This window comes from Carcharhinus amblyrhynchos, chromosome 4 (assembly GCF_965287045.1).
Source record: "Carcharhinus amblyrhynchos chromosome 4, sCarAmb.v2.hapA, whole genome shotgun sequence".
In the NCBI taxonomy this organism is placed as follows: Eukaryota; Metazoa; Chordata; class Chondrichthyes; order Carcharhiniformes; family Carcharhinidae; genus Carcharhinus; species Carcharhinus amblyrhynchos.
Window position 1 is genome coordinate 99,038,395 of NC_137327.1, and position 12,492 is coordinate 99,050,886.

At 42.6% G+C, this 12,492-nt stretch overlaps 1 protein-coding gene across 3 annotated transcripts in view; it reads right to left on the reverse strand.

Moving 5' to 3' along the window:
• LOC145342242 (ATP-binding cassette sub-family C member 5-like) overlaps nt 1-12,492 on the reverse strand; it is a 188,064-nt gene that overhangs the window by 118,036 nt on the left and 57,536 nt on the right. For all 3 annotated transcript variants that reach the window (XM_080187638.1, XM_080187637.1, XM_080187636.1), the window contains exons 6-7: nt 8,610-8,843; nt 3,818-3,991 (exon numbers count right to left, since the gene is read on the reverse strand). In XM_080187638.1, the coding sequence (XP_080043764.1) occupies nt 3,818-3,991; nt 8,610-8,843 (408 nt within the window). The remainder of the gene's footprint in view (nt 1-3,817; nt 3,992-8,609; nt 8,844-12,492) is intronic.

Sequence of the window (12,492 nt, forward strand, 5' to 3'; positions counted from 1 at the left end):
AATATAATGTATAAAAATGCAAAGTTTTCCACTTTGATTGGAAGAATAAAAAACAGAATGTTATTTAAATGGCCAAAGATTACAGAATGCTGCAGTAGAGAGGGACTTGAATGTCTTCCTACATGAATTACTATAAATTAGCAACCAGGCACAGCAAGTAATTAGGGAGATAAATGGAATGTCTGCCTTTATTGCAGGGAAGTCTTGCTACAGTTATACATGTATTTGTGAGGCTGCACCAGGAGTACACTGGAAGTGGTTCAGAAAAACTAGGTTGATTCCTGGAATGAAGGGTTTGATCTATGAAGAAAAGTTGAGCTCATACTCACTGAGTATAGAAAAATGAGAGGTGATCTTACTGATTTAAGATTTAACAGAATAGATGCTGAGAGAATATTTCCCGTCGTGGGGTTATCTAGAAAAAAGGGCATAGTTTCAGAAGAAAGACATTAAAAATGAAGATGAAAAGAAATTTCATCTCTCAGAGATTTGTTAATCTTTGGAATTCCCACCACAGATCAGTGGTGGCTGGTAATTGAGTATATTCAAATTTTTTTTTGACAGATTTTTATGGAGAAGGAGGTCAAGGGTGCAGGCAAGTGGGGAGGGGGTTAAGCTGGCAGGAAACTGGAGTTGAGGCTATGATAAGATCAGACGCAATCATTCTGGATTGATGGGTTAAATGGCCTACGCTTTCTTCTGTTCTTTGATGTCTTTAGTGGTTTCTTCCATTGTATAAAGAGCATCTCAGTCACCTTGATCAAGCAGACGCAGCATGGATTCGTTAAAGGGAAGTCATGTTTAACAAATTTATTGGATTTCTATGAGGATGTGACTAGTGCGGTAGACAGAGGGGAACCGGTGGATGTGGTGTTTTTAGGTTTCCAAAAGGTGTTTGATAAGGGGCCTCACAAAAGGTTGCTACAGAAGGTTAGGGTGCACGGAGTTGGGGGTAAGGTGTTAGCGTGGATAGAGGATTGGCTGTCTAATAGGAAGCAAAGAGTTGGTATCAATGGGTGCTGTTCTGGTTGGCAGTTGGTGACGAGTGGAGTGCCGCAGGGATCGGTGCTGGGGCCTCAGCTGTTTGCCATTTATATAGATGATCTGGAGGAGGGGGCTGAGTGTAGGATAATGAAATTTGCTGATGACACAAAGATGAGTGGAAAAGCAAATTGCATGGAAGGTGTGGAAAGACTGCAGAGAGATCTGGATGGGCTGAGTGAGTGGGCGAGGACCTAGCAAATGGAGTATAATGTTAGCAAATGTGAGGTTATCCACTTTGGTAGAAATAATAGTAGGAGGGATTATTATTTAAAAGGCGAAAAGCTGCAGCATGCTACAGTGTAGAGGGACCTGGGGGTCCTTGTGCACGAATTGCAAAAACCCAGTCTGCAGCAGGTGATCAAGAAGGCGAATGGAATGTGGGCCTTTATAGCAAGGGGGATACAATATAAAAGTAGGGAGGTCTTGCTGCAGCTGTACAGGGTACTGGCGAGGCCGCAGCTGGAGTACTGTGTGCAGTTTTGGTCGCCGCATTTGCAGAAGGATATATTGGCCTTGGAGGGAGTGCAGAGAAGGTTCACTAGGCTGATACCGGAGATGAGGGGGTTAGCCCATGAGGAGAGATTGAATAGACTGGGTCTGTACTCATTGGAGTTTAGAAGGCTGAGGGGGGATCTTACAGAGACATAAGATAATGAAGGGGATAGATAGGGTAGAGGTAGAGAGATTCTTCCCACTTAGAAAGGATAGCAGAACTAGAGGGCACAGCCTTAAAATAAGGGCGGGGGAGGCAGTTTAGATCGGAGTTGAGGAGGAACTTCTTCACTCAAAGGGTGGTGAGTCTCTGGAATTCTCTGCCCGTTGAAGTGGTGGAGGCTACCTCGCTGAATATATTTAAGTCACGGGTAGATAGGTTTCTGATAGACAAAGGAATTAAGGGTTATGGGGAGAAAGCAGGAAAGTGGAACTGATCCACTTCAGATCAGCCATGATCTTATTGAATGGCAGGGCAGGCTTGAGGGGCTAGATGGCCTACTCCTGTTCCTATTTCTTATGTTCTTATGTTCTAACAATCTACTATATTTCTTTTCAGTAGATAACAGTCCATTTCATCAATACCTCTTTTTCTTTCCCCAACGCTGTGCTCTGGTTCTAGTGAAATGCTTCTTCACCATTTCTTTCTCAGTTCTGAGGGGCTAAGTCAAAACATTAATTTCTTTTCTCTACAGATGTTGATTGGTCTGTGCGTTTCCAATATTTCATTTTTATTTCAGATTTCTAGAATTTGCATCTTTTAAATTTTTGGTTTACAATTTTCATTTTCAGACCATTTTATCCTGGAACTTCTCACTCATGTTCACCAGGCCCATCAGCAGCAAACATGGGAGAGAAATGGCCCGTGAATGAAGGAGCAGCTCCTTGCAGAATCCATCAACTCCATCTATTTTCACTTTGAACGCTGTTCCACAGGCCAGATAGAAACTCTTGGCAGGCCAGAGTCTGGCCCATGTGCCATATGGTGGACAATTGTGTTTTACATTAACCCATGCAATCCAAGCACGGCCTTTTAAAGTTTAGATTTCAAGAAAAAAGAAGGGAGATTTATAATTCCCCAGGCCGATTTCCTTTAACAGGCGATATTGTAACAAATGTAGATTTGATGAGACAAAGAACCAGAGAAAACCAGCAAGAGAGCAACAAAATAGGAAGAACACATGTTGGCAGAGTAAAATTGAAAGGTTTGCAAAGGGTTATGAGCAAAATAACCAAAAGAGAAAGCATTTTCAAGAAATGAATAATGGCAGCAGGCGACAGTGCAGAGGGACCTCGGGGTCCTTGTGCGTGAGTCGCAAAAACCCAGCTTGCAGGTGCAGCAGGTGATCAGGAAGGCGAATGGGATGCTGGCCTTCATAGCAAGGGGGATTGAATATAAAAGTAGGGAGGTCTTGCTGCGGCTGTATAGGGCATTGGTGAGGCCGCAGCTGGAGTACTGTGTGCAGTTTTGGGCGCCATACTTACGCAAGGATATTTTGGCCTTGGAGGGAGTGCAGAGGAGGTTTACTAGGCTGATGCTGGGGTTGAGGGGGTTGAGCTATGAGGAGAGGCTGAATAAACTAGGCTTGTACTCGTTAGAGTTTAGAAGAATGAGGGGAGATCTCATTGAGATGTATAAGATGATGAATGGGATGGATAGGATAGAGGTGGAGAGACTCTTCCCGCTCAGAAAGGACAGTAGGACTAGGGGGCACAGCCTCAAGATAAAGAGGGGGGGGCGGTTTAGAACAGAGTTGAGGAAGAATTTCTTTACTCAAAGGGTGGTGAATCTCTGGAATTCTCTGCCCGTTGAAGTGGTGGAGGCTACCTCGCTAAATATTTTTAAGAAGCGGGTTGATGGGTTTTTGATAAGAGAGGGGATTAAGGGTTATGGAGAGAGGGCGGGAATGTGGAACTGAGCCACGACAGATCAGCCATGATCTTATTGAATGGTGGGGCAGGCTCGAAGGGCTAGATGGCCTACTCCTGCTCCTATTTCTTATGTTCTTATGAATGCAAACAGGATTACTGTGTTTCCATGTCCTTTTTATAACAACGATCTAGTTAAGCACTCGGCTCATTACACCTGGCTCTGAACTCAAAATATAGCTGCTGCAAGCCATTGCCTCAACTCAATGTCATAAGAATTTATCTTTAATAACTTAATATGAAATGCGAACAAAAAAAAAGACATTCCTTCTCTATTATTTTCCTCTATATTCCCTCACTAATCTAACCCGCCAGAAATAAAAGAGTGGAAAAACTTATGTACAATGCCTACCAGGAATGGATATATAAGAAAGAAAACAGCTGATCCCAGCAGGGCAGTAGGTCCAAGGAACAATGCAGTGTAGATGATTCCAAGTATGGCGACAAGGGGGCCTCCTGTCAACATGGAACCCACAGAGGCCACTTCAAAGAGACGCTGTCCATCGTTTGAACAAATATTCACCAACTGAAAGAGAGTGACAAACTCAATGTTCAAATCTACAACATAATGGAAACTTGTCAGCTAATTTATAATTCCCTATGCAATTGAATAGTCAGAGTTGAAAAGTTTAGTCATAGAAATAACTGTTCAAGATCAGAACTTAAAAACTGAGGATTTTTTAAAAATTCATTCGTGGGACATGGGCGTCACTGGCTGACCAGCATTTATTCCCATCTGTAGTTGCCCTTGACAAGGTAGTGGTGAGCTGTCTTCTTGAATCGCCGCAGCCCATGTGCTGTGGGTTGACCCACAGTGCCGTTAGGGAGGATGTTTGCGAAGGAATGGCAATATATTTCCAAGTCAGGCTTGGAGGGGAATTTGCAGGTGATGGCGTTCCCATGTATCTGCTGCCTTGTCCTTTCAGATGGTTGTGGATTTGGAAGGTGCTAAGGATCTTTGGTCAATTGCTGCAGTGCATCTTGTAGATAGGACACACTGTTGCTATAGAGCGGTGGTGGTGGAGGAATTGAATGTTTGTAGATGAAATGCCAGTCAAGTGGGCTGCTTTGTTCTGGATGGTGATAAGCTTCTTGAGTGCTGTTGGAACTGCACCCATCCAGGCAAGTGGGGAGTATTCCATCATGCTCCTGATTTGTGCCTTGTAGATAGAACATAGAACATAGAACAATACAGCGCAGAACAGGCCCTTTGGCCCACGATGTTGCGCCGACCAGTTAAAAAACAATGACCCTCTAACCTAAACCAATCCCTTTTCATCCATAAACCTATCCATGGATAAGAACATAAGAACATAAGAAATAGGAACAGGAGTAGGCCAACTAGCCCTTCGAGCCTGCCCCGCCATTCAATAAGATCATGGCTGATCTGTCATGGCTCAGTTCCACATTCCCACCCTCTCCCCATAACCCTTAATTCCCTCTCTCATCAAAAACATCTCTTAAACGCCCCCAAACTAGGTGCATTTACAACTGCAGCAGGCAGGGCATTCCAATCCCTCACCACCCTCTGGGTAAAGAACTTACCCCTGACATCCATCCTATAACTACCCCCCCTTAATTTAAAGCCATGCCCCCTCATGCTAGCTTTCTCCATCCGAGGAAAAAGGCTATGACTATCCACCCTATCTAAACCTCTAATCATCTTATACGTTTCAGTAAGATCCCCTCTTAGCCGCCTTCTTTCTAGCGAAAACAACCCCAAATCCCTCAGTCTCTCCTCATAGGACCTCCCCTCCATACCAGGCAACATCCTGGTAAACCTCCTCTGCACCCTCTCCAAAGCCTCCACATCCTTCCTATAATGTGGGGACCAGAACTGCACACAATACTCCAAGTGCGGCCGCACCAGAGTTGTGTACAGTTGCAACATGACGCTGCAACTCCTAAATTCAATCCCTCTACCAATAAACGCCAAGACACCGTATGCCTTCTTAACAACCTTATCTACTTGATTCCCAACTTTCAGGGATCTATGTACACATACACCTAGATCCCTCTGTTCATCCACACTATTCAGAGTCCTCCCGTTAGCCCTATACTCGACACATCTGTTATTCCTACCAAAGTGAATTACCTCACACTTCTCCGCATTAAACTCCATCCACCACCTCTCGGCCCAGCTCTGCAACCTGTCTAAGTCTCCCTGCAAACTATGACACCCTTCCTCACAATCTACCACACCTCCGACTTTGGTGTCATCAGCAAATTTACTAATCCACCCAACTATACCCTCATCCAGATCATTAATAAAAATTACAAACAGCAGTGGCCCCAAAACAGATCCCTGAGGCACACCACTCGTAACTGGACTCCATGACGAATATTTACCATCAACCACCACCCTCTGTCTCCTATCTGCTAGCCAATTCCTGATCCAATTTCCTAGATTACCCTCAATCCCATACATCTGCATTTTCTGCAGAAGCCTATCATGGTGAATAGGCTTTGGGGAGTCAGCAGCTGTGTTACTGACCGCAGTATTTCTTAGTGGAAGTTGAACTGGAGGAAAGGGAATGGAAATGGAGAGATTTGGACATGTAATCAAAAAACACAGAAGGAAGAAGGAAGGGTGAAGGCCAGGCTGACAGTAAAGAATTCCAGAGGGCAGGTGTACAAGCGCTGAACAGGTGGCCATTGTAGGCCAATGCATTAGTTACTTTCTTTTAATGTATTAAGTACTTATAAACTATCTAAAAGTTTCTTTATTTCTTTAGTTTTAATGTAGACCAGTTGTGGTGTAACCCTGTGTATGAAGTTTGTCTCATGGTGGTAACCTGGAGCATCGAGATGAAAGAAGTTCTCAGACTGAAGACATCTCAAGAACTGTACTGAACTGTTGGCTCAAGGCACAAAGCATGTTGGTCAATTTAGTCAAGTCAAAGCCTTGCCAGAATTAGCAAGATGTGCAAAATGAATTAAACTGTAGAGGAAAACTGGCCTCAAACTGTGAGAAAGGCCTCTTTTGTGCTCATTAGAGGTAATAAATATGCCTGTCTGTAGCAATCTGGAGATTGATAACAGTGTAAGAGATAACATACTAGAGTCAGACTAATTCTATTCCTTCAAGCAAGACCTTGAGATAAGAACAAGGGAAAAGCCACCGATGTAATTGAAGTCCAATTAAATGAGCTAAAAAACACAGGTATTACCTTCTATTGCGCAGGACCATAGCAAACAAATGTACAAAGCATGAATTCACAAATACTTCTTTGTTACAGTGGGTTAGACTGGCTCAGTCATTCAGAAGTCATGCATGGATTCTATCAGCAGATTGATCATTGGAACCAGCTCCAACTATCAGGGAAGCTTAACAATGCATTATTATCACGAGTATGTACTGTTGCTCGATGGTTTAATATGGGTCTATCACATTTGATGGAACTCTTCCGAGATACGTCATTGAAATTCAGAGTAGAGATGGAAAGACCTTTAAATCAGGTAGAGAATCTGACACATCAATGAAGTAATTAAAGAAGTGAGGGATGGCAGGTCTGGTCTGGTATTAAGAGGAATGTTGAGTTTATACAAGGACATGAAACAAGGAGAACTCAAGTATATGGGGAGGCGATTCTCTGCACTTCGCAGTGTGATTCTTGGTGACAGGAGGCAGCCCACCATTGGCCGGCAGTGAGATCAGAAGATCCTGCTCTGCTTCAGGATTTCCCTTTGAATCCCCCCTCTGTTGCGGGTTTCCTAGCAGCGAGGTTTCGCTGTCATCAGAACTGGCGAGGACAGCTGGAAAATTCTGGCTATAGTTATGATGCCTCAAAGAGATTCAAAAATGAAATCACTAATTTTGAAATTCTCACACTGGTGCAAGGAAGCCAGAGGTATTTCAAAAACAAAAAGTGATTAAAATGTAAGGCTTGGTGCACAAGACGTAGGCTGATGTGATTTGAGTGAGCTGGAACTTGTGGAGGATTGCTGCGGGGAAACCAACTGGAAGACTGTTGCAAAGGTCAAGCTTGAGGTAATGAAATAAGAAAGTTAAGAGAGATTGCCATGGTTGACTCACAGTCACTGCTCTTCCCATTCCGTACATCCTTAGCTGTCATTGTCTGTGACTGGTAATTGTTCTTAATTTTTCTCATGTTTCCTATTACCCCATGTAGATATGGTGTAAGTCATTTAACCATCTCGTATTTTTTGCCTAAGCTCTTTATGGCTTCTTCTATTTCTTTTGAGTGTATGTACAATTGTTTGTATTTTCTTTGCCCCTCCTTCTGTTGTCAAGGTTATGGGTCTTAGAAGGAGTTGTTCATGATCTGGTCTTACTGATAGAGGCAAGGCTATTAGTAAACTTTACTTTTTATTCAATATTATACTAACTGTATAATAAAGGCTCACCAAGGGGCTTTGCATAGAACTACCTCTCTCCGTGCTCAGCTGTCATGTGGTCTTACATCTCTGATTATGTAGACTATATCTATAATGCTCCTTGCCTCTACTTTCTGACCTTAATCCCATTCTCCCCTCCCTCATTTTTGTCTCTCTCCCACCTGCTAGTTTTATTTCCCTCCCTTTGGCCAGAATTTTCTGACCCCAGCACAGTGAGTCTCACATGGTGGACACAGAGAACCAGCCAAAAGTCCATTCACTTCAGTGGGCCCGGAACATCCTGCTGGCAGGTGAAGCTGGAAAACCCCACCTCTGCAGTTTCTCTTAATTTCATTTTTTTCTCTTGTTTTTGTATTTCACTATTTTTAAACTTCCCTATCTCCTTCCTATTATTCAGTCCTCGGTTTATCTTTGTGATAGCTATCTTCTTGTTTTATTTTTATGGAAATGATGCCTAGGGACACGGAGCAGCAGAGATCAAGGCCTTACACAAACTTAGGTCTCAAATTTAAACAAAGTTAAGGAAAAGATTGTTGAAATAAAATTTTTACAGGACAGTTGAAGCTGAATGATGCCCAAGATTTCTTTGAAATGCTGGATGGATATAATGATGTTAGTAATTCTGAGGGAATAATTTCATTGTGTGATTTTCCTTGCTAAAAATTCTGTTTCAGATGCTTCCCACTACGTGAGCATTAAAATAGATACACCTATATGTTCACATAGATATATATTTGTATCTATATAGAGAATGTTTTTATAAGCAACATATAAGAAATGCTTACTTCTCCAACTGTCACATCTTTCGTGTTCCGTAGCTTAAGAATTTTTTCAAAGGCCAGAGTAAGTAATGCTCCACGGAGTCGAGTTCCAGTTCGATAGTTTAAAGCCCAGGTCAAAGCAAATGACCATGAACGTACCAGCTCTGCTATAAAAATGCCCAACACTAAGAGCAGTCCATATTGAAGGTTTGATTCTGAGGCCTGAGCATACTCCAAAAGTTTCCTAATGACAAGAGCCTGTTGGAAAAGCATAAAGCTGCAATATAATTCTATTCTGGATCATGGCAAATACTTTGCAAGATAATGAATTGTTAATCTACTTTTTATTTATTTGAATAGATTTAGCACAAGGAATACACATAACAGTGCAAAGTGACACTGAGAAAAGACAAGACCAGAATAGTTTCAGATAAGAATTGTAAATTCAATATAAAATGTCATGGTTTCAATTGGAAGACTATACAAGAACAATATTATTTTGTAATTTTGTTTTTTGTTGTTTAACAATATAACTGTTGTTGACTTTTCAAAACATCTCACTCTCCTTTAGTGAGCCAAAATCCATCAGAAGTTAAGAGCAGGTGAAGTGGATGGGGGGGCGGGGGGGGGGGGGGGGGTGCGGGGGGTGTGTGTGTGGAAAGGAGGGGGGAGGGAGGGTGGGGAATGGCAGCACATTGGTCAGGAGGGAGGGTTATTTCTAAAGTTCTATATTAATCATAAAAGCTAGTTCCTGAAAACAGACATCACATCTGTTTTCCTTCGCTGAAGTTGTCAAGAGCAGAAAGATAGATGTAATTTCAAAATTGAATGCACACAAAATAGTTTTTTTTTAAAAAAATGATTATTCATTGGCAATGCCTGCATTTATTGCCATCCACAACTGCCCTGGAACTGAATGACTTGCTAGCCCATTTCAGATGGCATTTAAGGGTCAACCACATTGCTGTGGCTCTTGAATTACATTTAAACCAGATTCAGTAAAGACAACAGATTTCCTTTCCCAAAGGGTCATTCATAAACTAGCTGAATTTTTACAATAATCAACAATGATTTCATGGCCATCATTAGACTTTTAAAGGTGTGGCTGAAGTGCAAGCAAAAAATGAGGAGTAGCCCCTTTAGAGATTGGAAAAGGGCTGCAACCTCTCACACTGAACATAAATGAGGAACACAATTTCTTTAAGGCTGCAGAACACACAGCTAACCTGGGAATCCGTGAACTAACATAACCTTCTATTGTGTGGGACTATGGCATTCAACATCCTCCATACCAACTCCCCAGTGAAGGAAGGATTCTCACATAGACCACCACTGAGGTCTCCTGCCTCCTCCAGATGACAGGATAGGATGTTACAGCATGTCCAATGAGAGCAAGGAAGTGAATGTCATGCAGCAGCAGCAGCCTATACTGGAAACTCCTCCGTGCAGAGTGCACATCATTTAGGCATGGTAGACCTGGTAAAAAAAAAACTACAACCTGAAGCCCTTAATAATTCTCCAGCGATATTGTTTCAAATGGGGAACCTGACACTAAGTTCTTGGCTTGGCTGTGGAAACTAACTGTGAATTTAGACCGCTTCTTAATGAGATGTTGTGGACTGATTGGTAAATGATCTAATCATCCAAAAGAAGCTGTTGGTAGAATCTACTTTGGACTTTAAAAAAAGTCATTGAGATAGTCTTGTTACTTGAGAATGCAGAAAAAGGGGCTCATGAACTACTAGGGGCATCAGGCAGCAATGTCTTCCAACGAGGGGTAGGGACCTCATGCAACCATTCTCAATGAAGAGCACTTGTGTCAATCATGTAGTAAAGGGCCCCATTTCATATAGGAACCCTCCAAGCAATCAAAGAATGGCAGTGCCATCTCCAAGAGTATTAAAGAACATTCTCCAGATACACGTAGTTGCCAGTTGATGGATTAGTGCAAGCACTGTCAATGGATACAACCATGGTGATGTTTCCAGAACAGGCAAAACATGTGCTGGCTAGGAAAAGAGTCAAGGCTGGCACCTGAACATACCATGCAGGTATCTCCCCTTCCAGGGACAGGGACACTACTACGGAATTGTACTGGAAAAACAAATGTTGCCCCGATAATGGTGGAATCACCAGTAAATGACCATCATTTGAAAACAGAGGTGGACACAGGGGCCACTGTCTCTGTTATAGGAGAACAGACCTATAAGCACCTCCAGTCTGGCAACCAACTCCCGAAGTCGGAAGATACAAAGGCTAGGCTAGCTATCTATACAGGGAACCATTAAAAAATAATGTGGCCCCAGTGATTTACAGATAACAATCAGCTGGTTTAACACTCATTGTACGGGGGGCATCGACCAAGCGTTATAAGGAGAGATTGACTCCAACAGATTCAACTGAACTGGTTGGAGATCATCAGGCTAGGCGTTGGAGTGGGAGGGGTGCTATATGCTGGTATCAATAGATACCTTGGAGGTTTTCAGGAGAGCCTGGGGAAAATAAGGAGCGAAGACCAACATCTACTTTGATCCCAATGCTACTCCTAGCTAGGCCAGTTTCTTATTCCGTACTGGAGAAGGTGGAAATGGAACTAGGGCACCTAGAAAGCTTATGTATAATAAGGCCGGTGCAAGTTACAGTATGGGCCATGCCCATAGTCCCTGTTCCTCAGCCTGACAAATCAGCTCAAGTTTGCAGGGATGATAAACTAATGTCAATCAGTCCTCAAACTCGATAGCTACACTATACCCCAGGTCGAAGATCTGTACGCAATCTGTAGTTAGACCTTCTCCAAGTTGCACATGAGCAAATGCCTATCTTTAACTTGAACTGGACAATTCCTCCTGGAAATTTGTGACAATCAACACACAAGAGGGATGTATGAGTATACCTGATGCCTTTTAGGGCCTCATCATCTTCCATAGAGTTATGGAGAACATCCATAAAGGGCTCCCCAAGGTAGAAGTGTACTTGGATGATGTCTTGGTCATGGGAGCTTCAGAACAGGAACATCAGGTCAATCTAGAAGTCTTGCAGCAATTCCACAGAGCGGGATTTTATTTTAAGAGGGAAAAATGCAGTTTCCAAGCAGCCAAAGTAATCTATTTTGGTTACCAATGGTAAGGAGAGGATAAAGTAAAGGCGGTCAAGGAGGAACTGACCCCAAGGAACACCAAAGAGTTAAAATCCTTCCTGGGATTAGTCAATTATTACGGAACATTTATCCCAAATTTTGCTTCCGTGCTAGTCTCCTTGCATGCCCTACTACTAAAATACCACAGATAGTCTTGTGAAGTTGCACAAGTAAAGACTATTTCTATGGTTGTTCAACTTACTGGGCTCATTTTGACCATTAGAAAGAACTTGTGATTCTTTCCTGTTTGGTGCAGTGCTGTAGCGTCCCTGGAAAGACAGAATGGACAAGCCCATTGTTGGACCCCTTTCAGATGCAGAGCAAAGATATTCTCAAATTGGTGGTCGTATTTGGCATGAATAAGTTTCATCAATAGGTCAACAGTTGACAGTTTTTGTATTTACAGACCATTAACCCTTACTGGGTCTCTTTAAAGGGGACAAAGCAATCTTCCCCTCACCTCCGATCATCTCTGCCCAGATACAGCGCTGGGCCTTATTACTGGCAGCCTATGAATATGTTCTGGGACCTGGACAGCTGATGCAGATGCACTGAGCCACCTCCCATTGGCCACAAGACTGGCTCATTTATTGGCAGTAGAAGAGGTTGTGATGATCCTGAGGGAATCTCAATGAACTGAAGAAATGCTGTCCAAATTATAATTTGTATTATATAAAAGTAAAACACTGTGGAAGCACATCAGTCACTCCTGAGTTTCTTTTACTTATGCTCCAACTAAAACTGCCAATTACCAGATATAAATCCAAATCA